The sequence below is a fragment of the Stegostoma tigrinum genome, chromosome 1, assembly GCF_030684315.1.
Source record: "Stegostoma tigrinum isolate sSteTig4 chromosome 1, sSteTig4.hap1, whole genome shotgun sequence".
Lineage (NCBI taxonomy): Eukaryota > Metazoa > Chordata > Chondrichthyes > Orectolobiformes > Stegostomatidae > Stegostoma > Stegostoma tigrinum.
In genome coordinates this window covers 12,392,764-12,420,679 of record NC_081354.1, presented here as the reverse complement: position 1 = coordinate 12,420,679, position 27,916 = coordinate 12,392,764, and the positions used below count along the sequence as shown (strand labels likewise).

The following is a 27,916-nucleotide window of genomic DNA, read 5'->3' as shown; positions in this document are numbered from 1 at the left end:
CTGAGTTGATTGGTAAGTTTATTCAAGGGTAGGTTCAATTAGAGTTTCTCTTGAACATCATATCAACTCTTAAGTTGCCTCAGGACACAGCTGCCAACTGTCACTTCCATTTAGTGCATATATCAGCCGAGAAGATTTCTGGAACTTGCCATTTGTTGTCCGTGTTTCCTGTTGTGTTCCTGCATACAGAATAAAACTAGGAAAGAAGAGGATGGTTAAAAGACAAGCTGTTATTGTTTTTATTTAAACTTTAAATCAAAATTGGTGAAATGAACAGAGTAGGGTCAAGTAATTCATTGAGTCTTTAAAGAGGATTTAAGGTTCTGTCTTAATACAATCTGTACTTCTGAAAATTTTTAATTTTACAGATCTGGATCTTTTCAATGTACCTTTTCCACATGAATACTATGTTCACTTAGTGATGATTTGCTTTCCACAGATATTCTGTTTGCATGGTGGCCTCTCTCCGTCCATAGACACATTAGATCATATTCGAGCCTTGGATCGTCTGCAAGAAGTGCCTCATGAGGTGAGTTTCATCCTGTTCTGTTTGTTCTAGGGATTGTTTCCAAAAATGGAGCATGAAATGGAAATGTCATACCTGTTTGGATCTAGCAACTATCCGTGAACAATTCACGCACATTGCCTTTGGTCCAATAATAACTGTGTATAATTGGCCTTATTTATTTCTGTTGTTCTGTGGAGAAACTGGTGACTTGAGTGTGGTACATTTCTGGAAGAAAGAGGCGATCACGTGTTTTCTGGAGTATCACAAACACCTGCTGCTGTATAGTATTGCATTTCATATTTTTCTCTTCGAAGTTAAGCTCTAAATGCTTTGCATTTACTTCACAATTAAGGTTGTTGAATTAGGCCACCTTAAACTTTCCGTTGTAGTCACGTTGGTATTAGTATACGTAATGTCTTTTTGGATAAACTTACTGATATTATTTATATTGGATTGTATTTGTGCAGCATAATTGTTCTCACTGTTGAAGAAAACAATTAAAAATTACGTCAAGGCTTGTTTTGAAGTGGGATTTTGTCTGCCGTATTAATGCACAAACTATTGCAAATTGGGTCTGAGAATGTTGCAATAAAAAAGACTCTCACTCTTTAGGAGGGAATTACCTTTGGTCCTGTGTATGGTGTAAATTATATTTAGTTATGGTATAGTCTGGAATGGAAAATAATTTTTAGACTCTTTGGTATTCTTTTTGACACATTCACCCCGATTATTTGGTTTTTACCATGTTCCTTAGTCCCAGAACATTGCTGGATTTGTACTTGGGGAATATGCTGATGTGGCATACTTTTTACGCTGTATTCCTGAAAACTATTTCCTTTTGGCTGGGGAGGGGGGAAAAGAGTGTGCAAAACTTGCATCTTACTGTTCGCAGTCTCCTTTTTTATTTTTAGAAGTTCCAAGAGCTATTTGTTTTGATCAAATTAAATTCCTTTCATATTTTTTGAAACCTAGTAAGCACATACCTACAATACTTGCATGTAAGAAAATAAGCCAGTTTGTTATATATTTGCTCATGGGATATGAGGGTTGCTGGTTAGGCCAGTATTTATTGCCCATCCCATCTTTACCCATAATGTTACTTCCTCATACTTGAGACATCTTTGTACCACATCTATACCCTTTCAAAGGCAGCAATGACAGTTCCCTGATTTGGTGACCAAACCCGGCGCAAACCAGTTCTGACTAATATTTTAAAACACCTACGTTATCCTTGATGTATACAACATAACCAGTTAAACTACAGTTTCATTTACATGTATTTTATTTACTAGATTTACCTGTATTGAACTATGTTAGCATCTCCGAGTCAGTTGTCCTATAATTGAGTCAGGTTACACTGTTCCTTATTGGATCTTCTCTTCAGTGTCACCATTGTTAAATCTGAGTATTTTTGAGATACCCCATTAAAATTATGAATATGTTAATGTCAGATGTAATGTTTACATCTCACAAATGCCAGACAATGGCCATCCCTTACAAGAGAGAATCTAGACATCACCTCTTCACATCCAGTGAATCCATGACTATCCATGTCCTGGGGCATTTCATTGACCTGAAACTGAACTGGACCGAGCTGTTCTGTCTGGATAACCAGGTCAGAGGCTAACAATTCTGCAGCAATTAACTTCCCTCCTGATTTCCCCATAGTTTGTTCACAAGGCACAAGTTAAAGGTGTGATTGAATCCCCTCCACTTGTCTGGAGTGCTGTTTCCCACAAGTACAAGACGCTTGAACTATTCAAGACAGTCAGCTTGATTGGCATCCTATACCCTCTATGCTTCTGGAGACATTGACTCCTTTCTTGCAGTGAACTACCATATATACTGTGCAGTACCTGCCAAAATGGCTATCCTACATGTCATTGATCTAACTTTCTAAAAATAATACTGTACTGGCCAGAATATCCCATTTTAATCCTGTGTTTGGTGTTGATGTACAATACCTTACAGCAGCTAACTGGATAGAATTCACTATATGTAAGAACCATAATCTCCTTAACTTGAGTTTCTATAGCTGACTGTAAAGTTCTAATGCCAAAATTGCTGTGATCAGCAAACTCGTAACAGTTCCTAATAAGCTGTGCTAAGAAGAGAAGTGTTATGGAAAAGATTTTATTAAAATTGTGAAGTTGTATGATTTCTAGTAATTTCTATGCAATCAGGGTCCAATGTGCGATCTGCTGTGGTCAGATCCTGATGATCGTGGCGGCTGGGGGATTTCTCCACGAGGTGCTGGGTACACTTTTGGACAGGATATTTCAGAAACCTTTAACCATGCAAATGGGCTAACTTTGGTGTCCCGAGCTCATCAGCTTGTAATGGAGGTAAGGAATCTACGTCTAAACTACAATTATACCATGTGTTAAGTGGAATTGGAACAGTTCAAACTGTAGCTTCAGACTTAAGGTCAGCATTCTTTTCCTTTCAAATTCCTTTTAAAAATGTTTTCAAATGTTATATTATTTCAGTAGGGATTTAATCTAAAAATATAGCATAAAATAGAAACTGATAATTTAAATGCAGCTGGGCTGATTTTTGCACCAAAGCTGAAATCCTAAGAATTGTACCAATTAAGCATTACATTCTACTCCTTTTTAAAAAAAAACAGGTATGTACATTTAGCTGATTTTGAAGGCAATATTCTCCTTTATCTTGGTCTTGATGTTCTGCTTAGAATTAATATAAAATTGGTCTAATATTTTTAATAATGTGTTGTGTGGTCTGATGCATTAGTAGGTCTTGCACAGGCTGCTGAGAAACCAGAAAAGCAAACAAAATGGGGGAAATAGGTTTACTATGGTGTACAAAATTCCAATCACCTTTGTAACTAAGGCTTATAGATTTTGTGCAGATTAAATTTGTCCCTTAACCAGACTCCTCATGAAATGCAACATTACTAAGACGTGTTTTTTTTGTAGTCCTTCCTTGAGAGTTCAGATGTATTTAAATTGATTATTAATGCTACAGAGATGGTATTGGGTTTAAGAAAGTGTAAAATCTCAATAGAGACTAAATGTTTTTTAGAAAAACGGCCAAGGTTGTTCAAAGTCCCAGTTATTAGCTGAAAAGACCATCTTTTTATTTTTTTTTTTAAAGAAAGGCAAAAAACATTTTTACTGGCAAAAGAAAATGAGCAAGTACTTTTTAACATTACCTATACTTCAAACTAAAATTCTGAACAGAGTTTTCTGTTGGTTCTGCTACACTTTTTTTTAGGCAATGAATTCAAGATAACCACAACTCACTGGGTAAAATTGTTTTTCATTTATCCCTGCTAAACCTCATGGTTCATATCTTTTAAAAGCTGTGTCTCATAGCTAATGACTCCTCTACTAAGGGGCAAAACTTCTCCGTATCTACCCTCCATATTTGTATACCTAAACTACATTCTTCCCATGCGTCCCCCCCCCCCCCCCGCCCCCATTCAGCCTTCTCTGCTCTAATAACAGAAATCCCATCCTCTTGTGTCTCATGACCACTGAAGCCCTCCAGCCCCTGCTACATCCAGGTGAACATAATCTTCTGCTCCCTCTCTAGTGCAACCAAATCTTTCCTATAATATAGTGACCAGAACTACACACCAGTACTACAATTTTATGGCCTAACTAGCATTATATTCATCTCCATCATCACCACCTTTTTGTTCTTGTATTCAGTGCCTTGATTAATAAAGCTAAGTATCCCATATGCCGCCTTAACCACTTTTTTATCTATCTGTCTTGCTGCCTTCGAGGACCTAATGGATATGCTTGCCAAGGTCCCTCTGATCTCCTCCTATACTTCCCTATGGTCCTACAATTCAATGTTCCGTTGCATTGTTTGCCTTCAGAAAAGGCATCATCTATCTCACTCTTCAGGACAAAATTCCATTTGCCACTTTCCGTCTGTCTGACTAGCTAGTCTGTGTTGTCCTGAAATCTGAGCCTTTCCTACTTACCAGGGTACCAATTTGGTGTCATCTAGGAAGTTGCTGATCATATTGTCTAAATGCATGTCTTGATCATTTAACGTACACAGCAAATAGTGTGGGACCCCGTACTGAACTTTCTGGTACACCAGTGGACATAGGCTTTCAGTCACTCGAACACCCTTTGACCATCATCCTCTGCTTCCTGCAACTAAGCACATTGTGGATCAATTTTTTAAATTGTTTTGGATCTCGTGGACTCTTAGTTCCTTAATCAGGCTGCCAAGTGAGGCCTTGTTAAAGGCCTTACTGGAATCCATGTATATTATCGTCAACTGCACTGTCCTTGTACATAAACCTAATCACTGTCTCAAAAACTCTAATCAAATTTGTTAGATGTTTCCCTTTTATAAAGCTTTTGCAAACTGTCTTTGAAGTGGAGATTAATTTCAACCTTTGGGATTTTTTCCCGATAGTTTCTCTGCCACAGATCCTAGAATCACTGGCTGATAATTGTGTGGTTTGTCTCTTCTTGAATAATAATGTCACGTTAGCTGCCCTTCTGGCTTCCCCTTCTGTGGTCAGAATTAGCTAATGATTCTAGACTTGCTATTTTGAGCGCATGTTTCTCTCACATCCAGTGAACTCTTAGTCCTTGATGTCTCTCGTTCTTCGGCAGATTCTGTCTCTGCCTTCTCCAAGCTGCTCAGGACCAAAATTCAGAAAAAAAACTTCTTACCCCACCCTCATAACCATCTCCAATGTGATATGAAACAGATGGCCTGATCCTGGAAATATGCAAACTAATTATCTTTCATTTTAAACTTGCCAACTACATTGGTTTTCTTGCTATCTTAGGGGAGTCTGACATCTTCTTCAACATGTAATAAGGCCTTTCAGCTCATTTATTTTTGATTGGCACAAATTCAGTGTCTAACTATTCTGATTCCATTTTTAGCACTTGGTCCATAGCCTTGTATGCCTTGGCATCACAAGTGTACATCCAAATACTACTAAAATGTTGAGAGTTTTGGCCTCTTCTACCCTTGTAGGCAGTGAGTTCCAGATTCCTACCACCCCCTGGGTGAAAGACAATTTTTTCCTCAACTCTTCTAAACCTTCAACACTATACCTTAAATCTATACCCCCAGTCATTCATTTCCCAAACAAGGAGAAAGCTTCTTCCTGTCTGTGCCTCTCATAACTTTGAGTGATTCATTGAGCGCCTTAAAATCTGACTGGCAAACACTTTCCCATTTATAACATATGTTGACACAAATGGTATTCTTTAGATTTAGTTGTGAAATTAGTCTCATATCGAACCTCATCGCAATGGCATTTAGTGCAGGCTTAGACTTCTAACAAAATTTAAAATGGATTAATCCTACCTTTTATTAAAAACTGTCAGTTTTCCAATGAGAATAAATCCTCTTCTATCCATTTTAAATATTTTGAGACTGCAGTAACACACCATTATTGAACAGTGTGGGCATTCTTCATGGTATGTGTAACTCTGTATAAATCTGTTTGACCAATTGACAAATCAAAATGTAGGTTTGTTTGGTAGTTTCAGACACAACGCAAAACAATTGTGGGAGAAAAATGGGCTTCCTTTTGGATTTTAATCTTTTTTAATAAACTAAATTTTTTGTATAATGTATATATTGCAAAGCACTGATGGTTAAGCCTGAGAAATGTATCAATGCCTAATGTTATCATAGTGCTTGTACATAAGGAAAAGTAAGTTGTAATGGTCTGGCAATAAAGTATTTTCAGCATATGGAGCTCGTTCTTCTATCCCTGAGGCAATTATGAATATTCTGATATTATAGTATAATTTAGATGCACAGTCATTTGTGAGAGGTACCCAGTCTCATCCTTGTAAAGTTAGCCTATTAGCTGTTATTAAAAAAAAAATCTCTAGTATCCTCAATCATACTTTAAATATTTACTGTAGTTTTGCCAACACACGAAAAACTCAGTTACTGTAATTGAAAAGGTTTAGTGAGAACTCAGCAGCATTTACCTGGGTGTTCTGTGTAGTTTCTATGAAGAGCATTTTTTTTTCAACATGTTAAAGATCTTTTCAATTGTTTGATCCCAGGGATACAACTGGTGTCATGATCGAAACGTGGTAACAATATTCAGTGCTCCAAATTATTGTTATCGCTGTGGTAACCAAGCTGCTATTATGGAGCTGGATGACACGTTGAAGTATTCCTTGTAAGTATGATGGAATCCAAATTTAATATTTTAAAGTAAGCACCCTGTTTAAGACAGCATTCATTAAAAACATTATTTTAAGGTAAACTTGTACCTTTTTTAAGCAGAAAGGTAAAAATCGGTTTGGTTATACTGAATTCCTAAGTAAGCTCCCATCTTCCAGCACTAGATTTAACTGTTTGTCTGGTGAAAGCTTCCCAGTTTTAAATCTGGCAACTGAGTCAATACCATGGAATCCATAGATGCTTGCTTAAATCATCCAGTAAAGGAGCATGGTGATTCAGTCATGGAAAATTGATTCCTTTTTGTAGATGGCGAGTAGATTCAAAGTTACAGTTCTCGTGTTGAGTCAACACCAAACACCTCTAGGTCTGAAACTGAGAGGAGGGAGATAATAACATTGAGCGTGCACTTGGTTCTAAAGCAACTATCAACAGTAATATAGATGTTTTTAAAAAGGAGTCATTTTACCTTTTGTTGTTTTGAGTGGAGAACTTGTTTTGAGAGCATGTTGCACATATCTCTAAACTAAAGAACTGCAGATGCTGGGATCTGAAATTGAAATTGCTGGAGAAACTCTGCAAGTCTGGCAAGGTCTAAAGAAGGATCATGGTACTAGAAATGATAGTGCTGTTTCTCTCTCAGCAGAAGCTGCCAGACCTGCTGTGTTTCTCCAGTAATTTGGTTTTGTTTGTTGCACATGCCTCTGAGCCTCTTCTCTACTTTCTTTCCTTGTCTTTCCATCTCCTTTCACCTTGTGCTGTCCAAAACCTACATGAGCACAATTGTTGACCTGGTTTTAAAGTCTTCATGTGCTAGTTTGCAGTTATCCAATGTTGGATACTTGCAGTATCTTGTCCCAAATGCTGGACAGGATGCTGTGTTTTAATCTTTGCCTTTTATAGCTTGAGGCTACTGAAGCCATAAAATGAATCCTGCTACCATAGCTCAAATTAGCATCCTGCTACAGTTTTTAGCTCAAACTGCCTGCATTTTCTTAATGGTACGTTTTGAAATGATTAGCTTTCATTTGGTTATTACTGAAATGTGGGTCTTCATCTCATGACTTGATTCCTTGTAAATGGAAGCCAATCTGTTTGTTATTGACACCATTGTTTGAAATCCAGTTTGTGAACATTTATAAAATCAAGCTTCCACAAACATTGTTTTGTTTTTAAAATAATTAGTGATAATTATTTGAATATTCATGTTGGTGTTTAGATTAACTTTTTACCATACTTTTACTTAAAATCTTTGCTCAAGGTGCTGTGCAACCTCTGACTGAGTGTCTAGGCTTCATGCTGCTCAGAAGTAAAATAATTTGAATTTAGTATTTGCTGCTATTCATACATGAATATTTTTAAACAGTTACAATTGACATCTAAAACATTACTACAATATGTAACTCAAAATGGAGCACTTGAAGGATTGTTGGTGATTTTTTTGTTTTGTTTTAGTACAGTTTTTCCAGTGGTATCTTTATTCCTGGACCTGTATTGTTTTGGAAACACAATTCATTATTAACGCTGTACATATCACTTATTAGAATTACTTAATTTTCTTGTATGGTAATCTTCTGTTATTTTAGTAGGTTTGGTGTTTTTCAAACTGACTAAGCCGAGAATTAATTGTTTCAAATGCTTATGTTTTGCATTGTAACTTTAAGACTGACAAAAGCACTTTAGAAGAGCAACAGCTATAAACTATTGAAATTTTCATAAGTTGTTTTACTTTATAAAACACTTTCATTAGTTTATAATAGATAAGTATTAAGTTTGTACTTTGACTTATAGTGCTCTTGGTTTCAAGTACTGTACTAAGTGTAACTCCTTTCCTACAGCCTTCAGTTTGATCCAGCACCTCGCCGTGGAGAGCCTCATGTCACTCGCCGTACTCCAGATTATTTCCTGTAAAGAGTTCTTAATTATACACTATAACCATGCCAGCAGCTCACCTACGACCGAAAAAGCAACAATAATTTAAATGTTTTTTGTGAAATTACTTCTGTTTGTCACAACCTAATAGCATTAACACGGACCAAATGTGCCATACTGAAGGCAGACTTATGCCTGGAGCATTGAGCACAATTTTGAATAGTAATTTCTATTTTTTCTTTGTTTTGTTTCAGTATGGAAGATATGGTATTCAGTCCCAACAGTAATATTTTGCCTGCTATTACATGTTATTCTGTTTTACCTAGGAGACTGTGAAATATTGATGTACAAATGCTATAATAAACAGGTTCACTTGCGACAGTCATGATATTTTTGGTTGTAGTTTTACCAGGCGTGTATTGCTTTACAATCCCTTTCTTTTTTTTTTGCCCTCAGTAAGGGGCACATAACACCTGTTCTGAATGTATCCTGTGGACATTTGAAAGGGACTCCGTGTCCTTCTGGAGTGTTGGAGAAAATGTCCCTTTTTCAATGTTGAATCACTGTTCTGTGTTACTGTACTTTTTTGTATATATTTGACATACAAGTGCTTGCGACTTCAACTTGGTGTATTTGAACAATAAACTACAAATAATCAGTTACTGGGTTTCAGGTAGATCATTTAGGTAATTAAATAAAGTTGTGGCTTCCCTTTATGACTGATTTCAGTTGAACTGAGCAACTATGCACAAACGGTCTGAAATCTTGTTGAATTTTTTTCACTTATTTCCTCCTTCATCTAATAAAATACGAAACTTGAACCTTTGGATTGGTTAATGTCTCATCAATTCTTTCCCAGACATTTTACACTTTGATTTTTGAATTTTTATAGTTTCTTTTTAAATCATGGATTGCTTCTGAAACTTCTAGAATAATTTCTTTATCTGCTCCTTTCATGTTTCCTAGGATGATTTCTGGCATAGGAAACTATTGCTGGTGATCTTTTATGAAATATTTGATTTTTGCTAAAATCACCAAATTTGGTATGTGTCCCCTAGCTGGGCAAAAGACAAATTCAACAGACTTGATTATTGGACATTTATAATTGGATTTGATTTAGTACCTAAATATGAGAAACAATTTAAGGATTTATTGTAATTTGAGGCAAATTTTAAAATAAAACTACAATGTCTTTAAAAAAAAAGCACATTTTTTCCAACATCATAGAATCTGTATATTTCATTTAAAGTTGCTTTTCAATTTTCTATATTCCACAAGAACAGGTCCAATCTACTCAACCTCTTCTTATAAACACCATTGCTTCAACAGTTCATTTTGAGGCATATATTTGATAGGTTATCTAAGACGTTTTGCAATGATTTCACAGGGTAGGAATAGAAAAAAGATTTCCTGTGGTAGGAGAACCCGCTACAAGAAGGCACAATTCGGAAACCACACTAGGAAACCACTTGCGCTGCACCTCTCTTTGCCCACAATAGACATTGGGAATCTGGGATAGAAAGACTGCAGATGCTGGAGTCAGAGATAACACAGTATAGAACATAGGTCGGTGCAACATCGAGGGCCAAAGGGCCTGTTCAGCGCTGTATTGTTCTATGAACTAATCTAGGCCCATGACCCTACACTATTCCATCATCATCCATCTGCTTATCCAAGGACTGTTCAAATGCCCCTAATGTGGCTGAGTTAACTACATTGGCAGGCAGGGCATTCACACCCTTACCACTCTGTGTAAAGAACCTGCCTCTGACATCTGTCTTAAATCTATCACCCCTCAATTTGTCGCTATACCCCCTCGTACAAGCTGACGTCATCATCCTCTGAAAAAGACACTCCCTGTCCACCCTATCTAGTCCTGTGATCATCTTGAATGTCAGTATTAAATCCCATCTGAGCCGCCTTCTCTCCAATGAGAACAGACCCAAGTCCCTCAGCTTTTCTTCATAAGGCCTTCGCTCCAGACCAGGCAACATTTTGGTAAATCGCTGCACCTTTTCCAATGCTTCCACATCCTTCCTGTAATGGGGCGACCAGAGCTGCATGCAATATTCCAAATGTGGCCGCACTAGCATTTTGTATGGTTGCAGCATGACATCACGGCTCCGGAACTCAATTCCTCTACCAATAAAACCTAACACACCGTAAGCCTCCTTAACAGCACAAACAACCTGGGCGGCAACTTTCAGGGATCTATGTACATGGACACCAAGATACCTCTGCACATTCGCACTACCAAGAATCTTTCCAATGACCCAGTATTCTGCCTTCCTATTATTCTTCCCAAAGTGAATCACCTCACATTTATCTGCATTGAACTCCATTTGCCACCTTTCAGCCCAATTCTGCAGTTTATCCAAGTCTCCCTGCAACATCCTTCCACACTGTCCACCACTCCACCGACTTTAGTGTCATCTGCAAACTTACTAACCCATCCACGTATGCTTGCATCCAAGTCATTTATAAAAATGACAAACAGCAGTGGTCCCAAAACAGATCCCTGAGGCACACCACTAGAAACCGGACTCCACGCTGAATATTTTCCATCAACCACCACTCATTGCCTTCTTACACAAAGCCAGTTTCTAATCCAAACTGCTAAATCTCCCTCAATCCCATGCCTCAGTACTTTCTACAACAGCCTACCCTGTGGAACCTTAATCAAAAGCTTTACTGAAGTCCACGTACACTACGTCAACTGCCCTACCTTCATCCACATGCTTGGTCAACTTCTCAAAAAATTCAATGAGGTTTGTGAGACACGACCTGCCCCTGATGAATCCATGTTGATTATCTCCAATCAAATTGTTGCTTGCTAATGATTATAAATCCTATCTCTTATAATCCTTTCCAAAACGTTTCCTACGACAGACATAAGGCTCACAGGTCTATAATTACCTGGGTCATCTCTACTGCCCTTCTTGAACAAGGGCACAACATTTGCAATCCTCCAGTCCTCTGGTACTAAACCTGTAGACGATGGGGACTCAAAGATCAAGGCCAAAGACTCCGCCACCTCCTCCCTAGCTTCCCAGAGAATCCTTGTAAAAATCCCATCCGGCCCAGGGGATTTATTTACCTTCGCACCTTCTAAAATTGGTAACACTTCCTCCTTACTAACCTCAATCCTTTCAATTCTAGAAGCCTGTAACTCAGTCTTCTCCTCTACAATATTCTCGTTTTCCTGAGTGAAAACAGATGAGAAATATCCGTTTAGGACCTCTCTGACCTCCGCGGGGTCCACACACAACTTTCCACTTCCGACTTTGACTGGTCCTATTCCTACCCTAGCCATCCTGTTATTCTTCACATACCTATAGAAAGCTTTAGGGTTCTCCTTTATTCTACTTGTTAATGTCTGCTCATATCCCCTCCTTGCTCTTCTTAACTCACTCTTTAAATCCTTCCTAGCTAACCTGTAACTCTCCATCGCCTCAAATGAACCATCTTGACTCATCGTCACATAAGCCTCCCTCTTCTGCTTAACAAGCGATACAATTTCTTTAGTAAACTGCAGTTCCCATACCTTATCACTTCCTCCCTGCCTGACAGGGACTTGCCTATCAAGGACACGCAATATCTGTTTTTTAAACCAGCTCCACATCTCCAGGGGTAGGTAGTATCAGCAACAGACCAGGCTTCCTGACCCAAAATGTCAATCCTCCTGCTCCTCTGCTACCTACCCCAGCTGTGATCTTCCCAGCTCCATACTGGCAATCTGTTGCTACTTTTACATCTCCATCACCACATACAGATTAACAGATTTTTGTTCGGCAAGAGTACTGAGGGATATACAGAAAAGGTGAATGGCCTACGGTTCCTGTGTCCCATGTAAATCAGCATCAATGAAAAAGTAGAGAAGTTAATTCTAATTAGTTGCCAATCTTGAGACACTGATTCAGACCTATTGTCCAAAAGCCGGTGAAAAAGTATTTAAGAATTGGTCCCAATGCCTCTTTTTAAAACTTGGATTCATTAAAAAATGCCCACAAAATGATAGTGATTTCTGCCAGACTATCCAGAGATGGATGGAATTTATCTCATTGTTTTTGTCAAGAAATCAACACTATAACTGGATGGATCCAATTGGAGGCGAAAGAGGACCTGTTCATTGATATCAGACCTAGTGTTATATTGGCCTCTGGCCTTGATTGTGGAGTTTAGTTTTAAATTCACAAGTAACAGTAGCTCCTCGTCATTTTCTGTCTGAATTCAAAACACTAAAAGGCACATAGCTTTTTGGTTGTTAGCTATTACCACTGCTTGTACGCAGGGACAAGGAGCACAGTATCTTTCTGATTTTTCTCCAATTTCTGGGTACATTGCCCATTATACCCCTCCATTCTTTTTAACCTTGAACAACTTCTGTCAAGTTCTTTTGCAATGTTTTGCCTTGGAACCAATAGAATGCAGTCTTTGTAACTGCCTTGAATTGCTTGCAATCACTTTTCCTCTCCACTTGCAGCCTCCTATTATTTAATTAGTGAAAAAATTGCAGTATGCTGCTGTGCAGAGAGATCTGGGTGTCCTTGGGCATGAATCTCAAAACAAAGATGGCTTGCAACTACTGCAGGTAATTTCAAAAGCAAAAAGTATATTGTCTGTCCCTCTAGCAATGAAAGAGTTTAAAATCTGGGAGGTACTGCAGTAGCTGTATCAGTTGCTGGTGAGGCCGCACCTGGAGTACTGTGTACGGTTTTGGTTTCCTGACCTGAGAAAAGATGTACTGACACTGGAGGGGGTGCAGAGTAGGTTCACTAGGTTGATTCCAAAGTTGATAGTTAGTTTATAAGGAGAGATTGAGTAGACTGGGACTGCACTCATTGGAATTTACAAGAATGGCGGAGCAGGGGTGGAATCTTATAGAAACTATTGCTTACACAATTTTATAAGGTGGAAGCAGGGAGATTGTTTCCATCCGTGGGTGAAACTAGAATTAGGGGACATAGCCTCAAAATAAGTGGCAGTAGATTTAGGACTGAGTTGATGAGGAACTTTTCCCAAAGGCTTGTGACTCTGTGGCATTTCCTGCCCGGTGAAGCAGTTGAGGCAACCTCATTAAATGAATGTTTTTAAGGCTGAGAGATTTGTTTTGAACAGTAAGAAAACTAAGGATTATGGTGGATAAATACGTAAGTGGAACTGAGTCCAAGAAAAGATCGACCACAATCTTGCTGAATGGCAGAGCAGGCTTGAAGGGCCAGATGGCCTACTCCTGTTCCTATTTTTTATGTTCTTATTCCCTTATAGCCCACTCCTTCCTCCCTTTGTACCTTTTTCTTTTTGGAACCTCTTCTTTCTCTTTCCTGTCTTTTTGCTAGTCTCCAGCTAGGCTGTTTAATATTCCCTCTCTCACTTGCTCAGCTTTGCTATGCCTCTGTTTCAAGCAACTCTCTCATTCACTGTACTTTTATCCCCGTTCCCTTGCTGTGACTGCACAATATGTCCTCAGGAACTCCACTTTCCCAACCTATTGACTTGACCTACATTTCTGCAAGATTTTTCCCTCACTTAATCCTTCCTTTCTCTAATAGATTAATTGTGCTGACAACAATGACATACCTTCCTCAAACCAGCTAAACTTTTCCTCCTGCTGCTCTCGCTCAGCCTGATATGACACTTTCATCCACTGTTCTGATCATCTGAACTCTGTACAACCTGGGCCCACCTGAGAAATTCCATTACTAGACCATCAAAACAAAGCAAGATAAAAATGAACACTTTCTCATAACATAAACTCTGTTTTTTTTCACAGCTTCTTCTAGTTATTGCTACTTTCAACTTGCATGTATTTTTTACAACTTTGCTCAGATGTTCTTTACACATTCACCAGTTTCTAAACACAAAAAGAGACTAAACACCAACATAGACTCTCTCACACATAGTTTTCCTCATTTTGTCTTTTGTCACATCAATCTGGACTACTGCGGTACTTCCAAGATAATTTGTCCTAACCTTGTGCTGACTCCTCTCCCAGTTTGTTTTTTTGCATCCCACCAGATCTTTTTCTTCATCTAACTGTTAAGAGAACAAAATTGCCTACCCAAAATTTAGTTTTTGACCACAGGGGCCTCCAGTTAAAGGCATCGTCTCCAGACAAGTCTCTCTTCTCAGCAACCACCACCTTATGGGGATCATCTTTATTTCTACAGCCACTTACATGACACTGCCCAGAGGTGACTCAGCCTTCCCACACAATAGCTCTTGATTTGTCCTTCGATATTATTGGTCTTCTGATTGTGTTGAGTTAGTCCCCTGGAAGTTCTGGGCCACATACATCTATCTCCCTTGTCTTGCTCCACCAGTCCCCCTCCAAATACAGAGATCCATTCAGCTGGCTACAACACATAATTGCCTGGGTGGCAAATAAAATAGTCACCTGCATGATGTGTCTGATCATCTGATTTCCCGGTCCACTATGTCAATTGTTTTAGTGTTCCAAGTGACACTCAACATGGAGATGGCTAGGGGTCTAGACACAGCATACATTATGTTTACCATATGCATTTGGGATTCAGCTCGAGAGAGAGACTGTTCACTCAGTGAAGGGTTCTTTACATTCTTGTACACTTTTGATAGTATACATTTGTCATGTTACCGTAAACAATACAAGACAATTACAAAAGCAATACCTCATTAGAAGGCTGGACCTGTACCCAGGCAAGATAAATACTTTCCAAGCTCCTGCAGTGTCTATGTCTAGTGAGTACGTGTCTTGAAAATACAAACATTCCCATTTGCAGTCATTATCTCTCTAACGTTTGTGAGGGATGTAGTTCATTTTGGTATTTTATACTGTGTGAATTGTTATTTTTTCATATTGTCTGTACGCTTCCGTTTACATTCTCAATAAAACAGCTCACAAATTGGCACTGGCAAGCTGACAACTCTAGAATGTTCAGTAAAGGATCGCAATCTTTGGCATGTGATTGTCAGGAGTGAAGTTCGGAAACACTTTTTACACCTGACAAGTCGTCAAGTTCAAGGTGTCGTCCAAAAAAACAGCGTATCTGCCAACGCACCACTCTCTCATCACTGCACTCAAATAATGTAATATACCTGTTTGTAGCTTTGTAGGTAGGATGTTCAAGGTTCTGGATGCTTCTTTGAAGCTAGCCCAATGTGGTGAATCCTCTTGTGGTGAGAGAAGTACAAAGCATGTCACATTTGTTACTCAATATTGATAGATGCGACAGTTCTGTGGAATTAGTGTTAAGGTCTCAAAATAAATTGTTTGTCTACCTTCTTTGATCAAAGGTTGGCAGATGATTTTGTATGGAGATTTTACATAGGGCTATGGTGTTTTATCAGAAGGTTGTGCAAGGCATCATTCGGTGATGGGGTATGATGACTCCTTTCACAGTGAGAGGATAGAATTTAAAATATAATTATTTAATTCCCTAACTGTCATAAAACCTGAGCTGGATGGCTCGATGTTGAAATCATTGTATATCTCCAAACCTACTGGTTACAGTGCTACTCTCAAACATCACGTTATATGACAAAAGAATTGCAGGATAGTGTTAACCTACAAATTTGGGTGCAATGTTTCTAATATTCTCTGTAAAGCAGGAACAGATTTAATAATAAGAACTTATCATAAACACAGACAACCCAACTTTAATCCTAAGTGAAAGTGTGTAAGTTAAGCCAATATTATACGATAGTCAAATTTGTTAAACAGACAGAAAGAAAGGGAAAGAATTCTTTTGAAAAGCATGCGTTAGCTTTGGGCTTGTAAGAACTAAAAATATTGCTGTGGAAGCTGGTTTTTGAAGTGAGAAGCAAATGTATGTCTGATGTTACAAAAATTATTTTTATATCTTACCTTTTATGATAGGAATATCGCCATTATATTAATAATTGCTAATTCATTTCCAGTAGTCCAGCCAATAAGAATACCTAGTAGTTCAAAAGGATTTCATGTTGCTTCTGGTTACTAAACACAATATCTTAAATTAGTGGAGAGAAAAACAGAAGTAAAGAAGACTGAAAATCTAGAGATAGTAAGTTAGCATTGGAAGAAACAGCACTCCTGAACAGCATTTATATAGCGAGTTTAGCAATAATAATGTTCCCTGTTTCTTAGAAGCATAAGAAGATGCATTTGTTCAATGGTCCTCCATTGAATCTGAAGGATTTGGTGGTGATGTTGTTGAAGGAGTTTTTTTTAACAATCTTATGTGTTGCTGATATTCATTAACGGGATGAGGGCGTTGCCCGCTAGGCAGCATTTATTGTCCAAACTTAATTGCCCAGAGGGCAGTTCAAAGTCAACCACATTGCTGTGGGTCTGGAATCACATTTGGCCAGACCAGGTAAGAATGGTCGTTTTCTTCCCTAAAGGATATTAATGAACCAAACAAAAACCAAAAGAGCTGCGGATGCTGTAAATCTGGAACAAAAACAAAGTTTCTGGAAAATCTCAGCAGGTCTGGCAGTATCTGTGAAGGAAAAAAAAAATCACAGTTAACATTTCAGGTCCAGAGATCCTTTCTCAGAACTGATGGTGGATGGGAAAATGTCAGTTTATATGCAGAAAAATTGGGAGCGGGATGGTGTAGGGAGTAAACAATAGGATAGAGCCTAAAGAGACAGAAGAGCAGTTAGACAGAAAAAGAATTGATAGCGATCGCTGGGAGGGTGAATGGTTGTTAATGGGGACTATTACTGACTAACAACAAGTGATGTGTAATGGCAGACTATGTGGTATGGGGTAGGGGGCTGGGACATGGGAGAGTTTAGGCCCTAAAATTATTGAACTCGATACTGAGTCCAGAGTGCCGCAGAGTCCCCAAGCAGATGAGGTGTTGTTCTCCCAGCTTGCATTGAGCTTCACTAGAACACTGCTGCAAGCCAGAGACATGTCAGCCAGGGAAGTGGCAGGCAATGTTACTCCCTACACCATCCCACTCCCAATTTTTCTGCATATAAACTGACATTTTCCCATCCAACATCAGTTCTGAGAAAGGATCTCTGGACCTGAAATGTTAACTGTGATTTTCTTTTCCTTCACAGATGCTGCCAGACCTGCTGAGATTTTCCAGCAACTTTGTTTTTGTTCCAGATTTACAACATCCGCAGTTCAGGGTCTTTTTTTACAAGCAGAATGTAGATGTTCTGCAAAGCAGCCACCCAGTCTACACTTTGTTTGCCCAGTGTAGAGGAGACCACATTGTGAGCAGTGAATGCAGTAGACTAGATTCTGGGAAGTGCAGGTGAAGTGTTGCTTCACCTAGAAGGTATGTTTGTATTTCCTCCTTCCTACAAGGTGGCATGGTGGCTCAGACATTGGTACCGCTACTTCACAGCACCAGGGACCCATGTTTGATTACACCCTCAGACAACTGTCTGTGTGGAGATTGCACGTTCTCCTCACCTGCCTGGGTTTCTTCCAGGTCCTCTGGTTTCCTCCCATAGTCCAAAGATGTGCAGGTTAGGTGGATTGGTCATGGGAAATGAAGGGTTACAGGAACAGAGTAGGGGGCTGGGTCTCAGTGGGATGCTCTTTGAAGGAGTGGGGTGGACTCAATGGGCTGAATGGCCTGCTTCCAGACTGTCCGGATTCTATGATTCTATATCTTTTTTGAAAGGTAATGCCAATAAGTATAACAGTTGAAACATAACCAGTGATATAAATCTCTAGCATGATTTTTTTTTGTACATCATATGCCTTTATATATAAAGATAAGTGGTTTATTTTTTTAACCACATCATCAACATACACTTCAATGTTAAGCATTTGTGTATGTGGGCACCAAGATCTCTCTTTTAATTGACACTTTTCAAAATTATTCAATGCACAAACCTCTGAAAATATTAAAATTTCAGCATAATCAATAATGCAGTTCCTCTTTCTAGTCACTAGAGGACTACCTTTCTCTTCTAGTACTTGACATATGCAACTGGGAAAAGCAAACAAAATTGTCAATTTTGCAGAAAACTGAATTCAGATTTTGCTGGCATTCAGTTGGAGAATAGCTCAATTGATTAAATACAGCAAATGCAACAAAATAGAGGTTGTTGGATCAAGCCTTGAAATGCATCTAGAATACCTATAATTCCCATAGTCAGATATAGACATAGAACAGTACAGCACAGAACAGGCCCTTCAGCCCACAATGTTGTGCCGACAATATCATCCTGTGTTGTTGGAGCATGGATTACAGGTTGTTCACCATCGCTGGGTCAAGATCATTGGAGTTCCAAAATATGTTCATATGCATCACATAAGGGCCGCAACATTGATCACATCACCATAATAGGACAGCGATAATCAGTCCTTCTGATGGGTTATGTGGTGCTCTTCCAACACAGAGAGTCTGCAGATAATAAAGTGTGGAGCTGATGAATACAGCAGGCCAAGCAGATCTTAGGAGCACAAAAGCTGACGTTTTGGGCCTGGACCCTTTTCCTAAGATGCTGCTTGGCCTGCTGTGTTCATCCAGCTCCACACTTTGTTATCTTGGATTCTCCAGCATCTGCAGTTCCCATCATCTCTGATTACAGAGAGTCTGCATGTTTGTTGCCCATTTTTATTGGGCTTTGTTGCATTTTAAGTTTGTAAAGTGAACCCATCAATGAATTTCTATGCTACAGCTTCTATTTAATATCTAATCCCAATGACAGTACATCTGACAGTGAGCATTCCATCAGCAGTTGTAATAAGTGTCGAGCTTATATTGGTCTCATGCCTCTGGTGTGGGGCATGAAGCCTCTAAGAAAACAGTGGTGTCACTGGGCTGATGCTGACGATACCACAACGCATACTGTGTTCTTCTGATAACATTGGAAATAAGCCACAAACCATATTAAATATATTTTGAGACTGTCAATTACCGCCAAACCAAAGTCTTGTATGTTTTAAAATCAAATGTATAAAACAATGGAAACTCATTTTGTGAAAGCGAGAGGAAACCTAAATGTTACTGATGGAAACCACAAGGCTACAAGCTACAGCCCAAAAAGAAAGCACATCAATGAACAAGCACTTGACTTCAGTGCAATGATAGCCACATGGAAACTTGTGTTTGTCTTTTAAGATTTATCTCTCTCTGAGCAATGAACTAAACCACAAACAATATGACAGTTGCTCAGGCAGAGAAGCTGATGTGAGTACCCCATCTGAACTGTTCTGCTTAGACACAGTTCACATGAACAAGACAAATCTGCAGCAGAAAATTATGCAAACATAATTCAGTCACACAACCTCTGCATAAGAACATTTTTTTGAAAGCACAAAGAAAGCTGCATAGAGTATTGGACCAGCTTATCGCCATGATGGCTGAGGACTTCATGAAGAGCCTAGAGCTGGGATACAACTGCAGTTATTGGAAGCCAGTAGTTGTAGACAAAAGTACTGAGATATGGATTCCATCAACCCATAGAGTTCCCCTGGGAAAATTCCTGCAGAGGGGTTGCAGCTTTTCAATTCCAGGTTGTAGAGTTCAGATGAAGTAGAAGCATAAATTACAACAGTCTCCAACTGTTTGAGTGTTTTTCAATTCAAGGGTGCGTAGCTTGCAGTTTTAGAACATAGAACAGTCCGGCATAGTGCAGTCCCTTCAGCTCATGATGTTGAGACGACCTATTATCATACCAAGATCAATCTACCCTGCATACCCTACATGTTACTATCCTCCATGTCCCAATCTGTGAGTCACTTAAAAATCCGTAAAGTATCTGACTCCACTACCACTGCCTGCAGTGCATTTCACACACCCACCACTTTCTGTGTGAAGAACCTACCTCTGACATCTCCAATCACGTTAAAATTATGCCCCCTTGTAATAGTCATTTTCAGCCTGGGAAAAAGTCTCTGACTATCCTCTCTATCTATGCCTCTCATCATCTTGTACACGTCTATCAAGTCACCTCTCATCCTTCTTCACTCCAATGCAAAAAGCCCTACCTCCCTCAACATTTCCTCATAAGACCTGCCCTCCAGTCCAGTCTTGGAAGTGGGTGGATGCTGGTTTGAAGATGGGTAACAGGTGATACCAGATTGGCTGTATGTTATGTGTCTCTCTCAATTTTCCGTTCTGGTATGACATGAATAATGGCTAATTGATCAAGTGTCATCCATTTTACACTATTATACAAAGTCAAAATTATCAATTAAATATCTTGGAAAAACATGGCACAAAGGCTAGTCTGTACAACTTTTCACAACCTGATCTCCACACCTAGTTTTCTGATAAAAGGACAGGTAGAAGGTAAAGGTAACTAATTTATGCTAGGAGTCTGTATTGCAAACTTGGACGCAGTTATTAGCTGGCTTTGCAGAGTTCTGATAAGGTTTGATGTTAGACCAGGGATAGCAATTGTTTGACAGTTTTGTCCAAAGGCTAGTGTCCCATAAGGCATAATTCTTAGCTGTCACCTGAGCTTTATCAATGGCGTTTTAATAGCTCACAGGGTTACATATACAATTTGGCTGTAATGTTATTTTAAAGTATTAGAACTCTATAACCTCTTCAAAATCCAAAAGAGTCAAAATGAATCAGGCATGTCTACAGTGAATAACACGAACCCTAGATAAAAATACAGCTTGGTGCTCTTTACTAGCAGGAAAAATAGTGAACTGAATGCCAGGGAAGTTTAAAATGGATCTGAAGAGTAGTTCCTTGCAATAACTTACTTAACATGGACTTTAATATGCATAAGTCATTTTAACACTAAGGCAGAGGAGATGGGAATCAAAACTGAGCATAAAATGTCATATTTTCCCCGTTGGCCTTGGAAACACGTGAAAATGGCAATACTGTTTGGGAATCCAACCACTGCTGTTTAATTCAAAAACTAAATCATTTAAAATCATTGACATTTAGGTGCCAATATGGCATTTGAGCAACTATCACCCACCAGAAGTGTCAAATGGAAGATCCATTTCAGCATCACATATACCAGGCTTCAGCCTGTTTGATTCATTTCATGACATACTGAGGAAAAAATTGAAGTTCTGGATACTGCAAAAACAATGGGCTCTGATGCCTTTCCAGGAATAGTACCTGTAATCTAGAACAAGTCACATCATAGAACAAGCCAGACTATTCCAAAACAACTATAACGGCAGCATTTACTTGGCAAAGTATGCCCTGACTGCAAAAAACAGAAAAAAAACTAATCTTTTAATCATCAGTAAAGGGATGGAAGAGGTCATTTATCAAGTGGCACTTACTCGCAATAGTCTGCTCACTGATGCACATTGTGTGTTCTGCCAAGGATACTCAAGTGGTGTGGTGAACGTGTGTGCTTCCAATGTCAAGGCAGCATTTGATTGAATGTGTCATCTGGGAGCCATAATAAAATTAAAGTCAAGAACAGAAGAACACAGGAACATAAGAAATAGGAGCAAGATTAGGCCATCTAGCTCTTCGAGCCTAGTCCACCATTCAATAAGATCATGGCTAATCTTTTCATGGGCCCACTCCACTTACCTACCTGCTCACCATAACCTTTAATTCTTTTATTGTTCAAAAATCTTTGCCTTGAAAGCATTCAATGAGGTAGCCTCAATCACTTCACTCGGCAGGGAATTCTTAGATTCACAGCTCTTTGGGTGAAGAAGTTCCTTCTCAACTCAATCCTAAATCTGCTCCCCCTAATTTTGAGGCTTTGTCCCTTAGGTCTAGTTTCATCCACCTGTGGAAACAACCTCCCTGCTTCTATCTTATCTATTCCCTTCATAATCTTATGTTTCTATAAGATGCCCCCTCACTCTTTTAAATTCTGATGTGTAGTCCCAGTTTACTCAATATATCCTCATAAACCAATCCTGTAAACTCCAGAATCAACTGAGTTAACCTCCTTTACATCCCTCTAGTGCCAGTACATTCTTTCTCAAGGAGACCAAAATTGTACAGAGTACTCCAGAAGTAGCCTCAATAGCACACTATACAGCTGCAGCATTACCTCCCTGTCTTTAAACTCCATCCTTCTAACAATGGAGGACAATTTTCCATTTGTCTTCTTAATTACATGCTACACCCGCAAACCAAGATTTTGTGATTTATGTAAAAGGGCACCCGGGTCTCTCTGCACAGCAACATGCTGCAATTTTTCACCACTCAAATAATAGTCCATTTTGCTGTTACTCCTACTAAAACTAGATAACTTCATATTTACCAACATTGCATTCCATCTGCCAGACCCTTGTTCACTCACTCAACCTATCTATACCACTTTCCAGGCTTTCAGTCTTCTCTGCACTCTTTGCTGTACCACTCATTTTAGTGTCATCATTGAATTTTGACTGTCTACACTTGGTCCCAATTCTCTAAGTCTTCAATGGAAACCAGGGTGAAATCTCTTAACTAGTTGAAGTCATCCTGGCAAAAAGAAAGACGGTTGTCATTATTAGAGGTCAATCACCTCAGTTCCAGATCATTGCTGTAAAAGTTCCTCAGGATAATGTCCTGGGCCCAAACAATTTTAGTTACTTCATTATTGACCTTCGGTCTAGCACAAGGGCAGAGGTGTATATATTGGTTAAATATTGCACAATGTTAAGCGCCACTCACCAATTCTCAGATACAGAAGCAGTCTGTGTCCATAAGCAACAAGATCTGGACAGTATCCTGGTTTAGGTGGATAAGTGGCAACTAACCATTATGCCAGAAAATGATCATCTCCAACAAGAAAGAATCCAACTACTCCATTCTTGTATACAATGGCATTATAATCCCTGATACCTCCACTATCAAGACCCCGAAGGTTACCATCGATGAGAATCTGAACTGGACCTGCCATGTAAATACTGTCAGGGGCAGGGAATTCTGTGGCAAGTAACCTCATTTCCTGGTTCTTCAAAGCCTATCCACCATCTACAGGCCACAAACCAACAGCATAATAGAATAGACTCCACTTGTATGGATAACTGCAGCTCCAACAACACTCAAAAAGCCTGACATTATCTGCAGCTCCAACAACACTCAAAAAGCTTGACAAGGGAGCCTGCTTAATTGGCACCCGATCCACTAACTCCCTCCACCACCAACTTAAGGTAGCAGCAAGGTCTACGATCTACAATATGTATTGGAACATGCTAAGGCTTATTTAACAGCTTTTTACAAACCCACATATTCCACAAGGAGGACAATGGCAGCAGATGCAATGGGAACACCACAACCTACATGTCCTCCTCCAAGACACATGCCATCATAACTTGGAAGTATATTGCCATTCTTTCATTGTCACTGGGTCGAAATCCATGAACTTCCTAACAACAACATAGCTGTCACTAGACCACACAGACTGTAGCCATTTAGGAAGGCAGCAAACCATCACCCTCCCTGGGGCAATTGAGAATGAGCAATAAATGCTAGCTTAGCCAGTGACATCCACAACTCATGAAATAACTAAGATAATAAAATGTGAGGCTGGATGAACACAGCAGGCCAAGCAGCATCTCAGGAGCACAAAAGCTGACGTTTCGGGCCTAGACCCTTCATCAGAGAGGGGGATGGGGTGAGGGTTCTGGAATAAATAGGGAGAGAGGGGAAGGTGGACCGAAGATGGAGAGAAAAGAAGATAGGTGGAGAGAGTATAGGTGGGGAGATAGGGAGGGGATAGGTCAGGCCAGGGAAGACGGACAGGTCAAGGAGGTGGGATGAGATTAGTAGGTAGGAGATGGGGGTGCGGCTTGGGGTGGGAGGAAGGGATGGGTGAGAGGAAGGACAGGTTAGGGAGGCAGAGACAGGTTGGACTGGTTTTGGGATGCAGTGGGTGGAGGGGAAGAGCTGGGCTGGTTGTGTGGTGCAGTGGGGGGAGGGGACGAACTGGGCTGGTTTTGGGATGCGGTGGGGGAAGAGGAGATTTTGAAGCTGGTGAAGACCACATTGATACCATTAGGCTGCAGGGTTCCCAAGCGGAATATGAGCTGCTGTTCCTGCAACCTTCGGGTGGCATCATTGTGGCACTGCAGGAGGCCCATGGTGGACATGTCATCTAAAGAATGGGAGGGGGAGTGGAAATGGTTTGCGACTGGGAGGTGCAGTTGTTTGTTGCGAACCGAGCGGAGGTGTTCTGCAAAGCGGTCCCCAAGCCTCCGCTTGATTTCCCCAATGTTTCTGCAAACCATTTTAACTCCCTCTCCCATTCTTTAGATGACATGTCCATCCTGGGCCTCCTGCAGTGCCACAATGATGCCACCCGAAGGTTGCAGGAACAGCAACTCATATTCCGCTTGGGAACCCTGCAGCCTAATGGTATCAATGTGGACTTCACCAGTTTCAAAATCTCCCCTTCCCCTACTGCATCCCTAAACCAGCCCAGTTCGTCCCCTCCCCCCACTGCATCCCAAAACCAGTCCAACCTGTCTCTGCCTCCCTAACCGGTTCTTCCTCTCACCCATCCCTTCCTCCCACCCCAAGTCGCACCCCCATCTACCTACTAACCTCATCCCACCTCCTTGACCTGTCCGTCTTCCCTGGCCTGACCTATCCCCTCCCTACCTCCCCACCTATACTCTCCTCTCCACCTATCTTCTTTACTCTCCATCTTCGGTCCGCCTCCCCCTCTCTCCCTATTTATTCCAGTTCCCTCTCCCCCTCCCCTTTTTTCTGATGAAGGGTCTAGGCCCGAAACGTCAGCTTTTGTGCTCCTGAGATGCTGCTTGGCCTGCTGTGTTCATCCAGCTTCACACTTTGTTATCTTGGATTCTCCAGCATCTGCAGTTCCCATTATCTCTGATACAAAATCCTAGCTTGGTTTGTTAAGCATTCTTATTATCTAACCAGCCCAGATTCATACTCCTCATTCAAAGTTCCCGCTCTGGGTTTGGACATTTCAAAGAATAACCGTTGCGCACGTGCTCCTTTCCCTCAAGCCTACCGTCAAACCGTCCGGCCCGCGATTGCGCAGGCCCGCTCCACCGATCTCCACGCGCTGGCTCCTCGCCTCCGCGGCGGATCTGCACATGCGCAGGCTTCATAATCCTGACATTTCACACCCTGTCCTTCCATTCCTTTTTCGGATGAGGGGTCTGGGCCCGAAACGTCAGCTTTAGTGCTCCTAAGACGCTGCTTGGCCTGCTGTGTTCAGCCAGCTCCACACACTTTGTTATTCTCGGATTCTCCAGCATCTGCAGTTCCCATTATCCCTCTCTCTCCTTCCATTGCCCGGTTACTCCCGGGCGGGAAAACCGTCGCGCGACACGAGGCCTCCTGGCGGGGGTGGACCCGCATTGCGCAGGCGCAAAGGTCGATTTGCCGCGCTTGCGGTGCCAGGCGTGGTGGCAGTGGCGCATTTTTTTTGATCAGAATGGTTGTAAAAGCGGTAGGCAGTATCAGTGCTGATACTTAGATTGGATGCTTTGCTATGATATAATAGACTTATTTTATTTGGGTGAGGGTGTGGTGTTGGAATCAAACTGCCGTTATTGCTGGACTGCTTGTTGTGTTTATATCTTTCATCATGGAGGCTGAGGGTAGTGACCTCGTATTCTTGTCAAATGCTGATATTCTGACAAAGGTAATTGGGAGCTTTACTTGCCTGTATCTGACCCATTTTGTTTTATTCAGTGCCAATCATGATTTCTCGTTTCAAGAAACATTTTTGCAGCCTGAGGTAAACAGATTAAAAACGGGCAAGCATGTGATAATGTACTGACTAAAATAGGAATGCAGATTCAACAAATGGCAGGAGTGTTGGATTAGACAGGAACGTCAGAGTTATGTTGAACGAGAACTACGTGAAATTTGCAAACCAGTAAAGTTCCTGAAATTTAAATCGTTTGTTAGAACCTGAACCTTGCCTGCAGTAAGGCCTACATGAGTACTTTTCTACCTTGTATCATTTAGAGGGTTGAATTTCTGAATTACCTTGATTGTGGGATAACACTGGCGTTTTTGAAAAGTGGACTTTAAACTGGTCATTCCCTTACTTACCCTGGCCACTCCACCCCCTTTGTACAGCATAACAACTGATCTCACCCTCACCCTAAATTTTACACCAACAGATGTTAATATTTCTACTCTGGTGGAGGTCATCACTGCAATCAAAGATGACTTCTCAAAACTATTGTTCCTAGCCAATTCAGAGAGCAAACTTGAAACTGAGGCATTCTCCATATAAAGTGTGTAATGGAGGTGTGCCTCAGTGAGTGTTTTTTTTGCTTTTCAAAAAAATACTGTGGATGAGGCTGTACACCATTGTAGAGTTGATTCAACAAGTGTGTTACCAAAGTATATCAATGTAGTAATGAAAGAAAAATGTGTGTGCACGGTCAGGATGGTGCAAAACTGGAAGTGATGGTGCCTCAATTATGCTTTTGTCCTTTTTATGGTTGAAGTCTTAGGGAGAAAGGTTTAGCAATGTAATCCATAGGAGATTGAACATTTTGGTAATGTTGCAAGGGCAGTATTCTTTAGGCCCAAGCTGTTGCTTTAGTGGTTCTGGTTCAAGTTTGGCACTGGCAGCTAGTGGAATTTAAATTAATAAAACCTGGAGTGGAGGTTAATTGATGATAATAATAATCAAGAAGCTATCATCAGTTGTTGTAAAGTTCCATCTGAGGGCTCTTGTAGTGCAAAGGTAATGGCCTTACCCCTGGACTAAGAGACCCAGATTCAAGTCCCACCTGCTTTAGAGGCGTGTAATTATATCTCTGTGTAAGTTGATTAGAAAACTAGTTTAATTGAAAAGATTGCCTTTTAGGGAAGAAATCTGACCTTAACTAATTTAAAGCAAAATGCTAGAGAAATTCAGCAAGTCTGGCAGCATGTGTCGAGGGATAAGAATGGAGTTAAGGTTTCGAGTCCAGTGGCTATGCTGTTATTGGATTCAAATGTTAAATCTGTTTTTTTCTTTCTGGATTCTCCCAGACTTGCAGAGTTTCTGCAGGACTTTCTGAATCTGTTGATTTTTTTTTTCGCCTGGCCTAGTTAATGAGTGACTTATACTCATATTCCGCCTGGGAACCCTGCAGCCTAATGGTATCAATGTGGACTTCACCAGTTTCAAAATCTCCCCTTCCCCTACTGCATCCCTAAACCAGCCCAGTTCGTCCCCTCCCCCCACTGCACCACACAACCAGCCCAGCTCTTCCCCCCCCCCCCCCCCCACTGCATCCCAAAACCAGTCCAACCTGTCTCTGCCTCCCTAACCGGTTCTTCCTCTCACCCATCCCTTCCTCCCACCCCAAGCCGCACCCCCATCTCCTACCTACTAACCTCATCCCACCTCCTTGACCTGTCCGTCTTCCCTGGCCTGACCTATCCCCTCCCTATCTCCCCACCTATACTCTCTCCATCTATCTTCTTTACTCTCCGTCTTCGGTCCACCTCCCCCTCTCTCCCTATTTATTCCAGTTCCCTCTCCCCATCCCCCTCTCTGATGAAGGGTCTAGGCCCGAAACGTCAGCTT

General features: G+C 40.5%; 1 protein-coding gene and 1 long non-coding RNA gene across 2 annotated transcripts in view; one reads left to right on the top strand and one right to left on the bottom strand.

Annotated features, from left to right (window-relative positions):
• Positions 1–9,358, top strand: part of ppp2cb (protein phosphatase 2, catalytic subunit, beta isozyme) — a 28,201-nt gene extending 18,843 nt beyond the window's left edge. The window contains exons 4-7 of the mRNA XM_048542876.2: positions 440–529; positions 2,692–2,853; positions 6,541–6,659; positions 8,500–9,358. Coding sequence (XP_048398833.1) covers positions 440–529; positions 2,692–2,853; positions 6,541–6,659; positions 8,500–8,572 — 444 coding nt within the window. The 3' untranslated portion in view covers positions 8,573–9,358. The remainder of the gene's footprint in view (positions 1–439; positions 530–2,691; positions 2,854–6,540; positions 6,660–8,499) is intronic.
• Positions 7–25,443, bottom strand: LOC132210707 (uncharacterized). The gene is made up of 3 exons (XR_009446882.1): positions 25,385–25,443; positions 21,732–21,843; positions 7–196 (listed from the first exon to the last, which is right to left on the bottom strand). It is a non-coding gene; the product is annotated as an uncharacterized LOC132210707 (long non-coding RNA).
• Between the last annotated feature and the right edge of the window lie 2,473 nt (positions 25,444–27,916).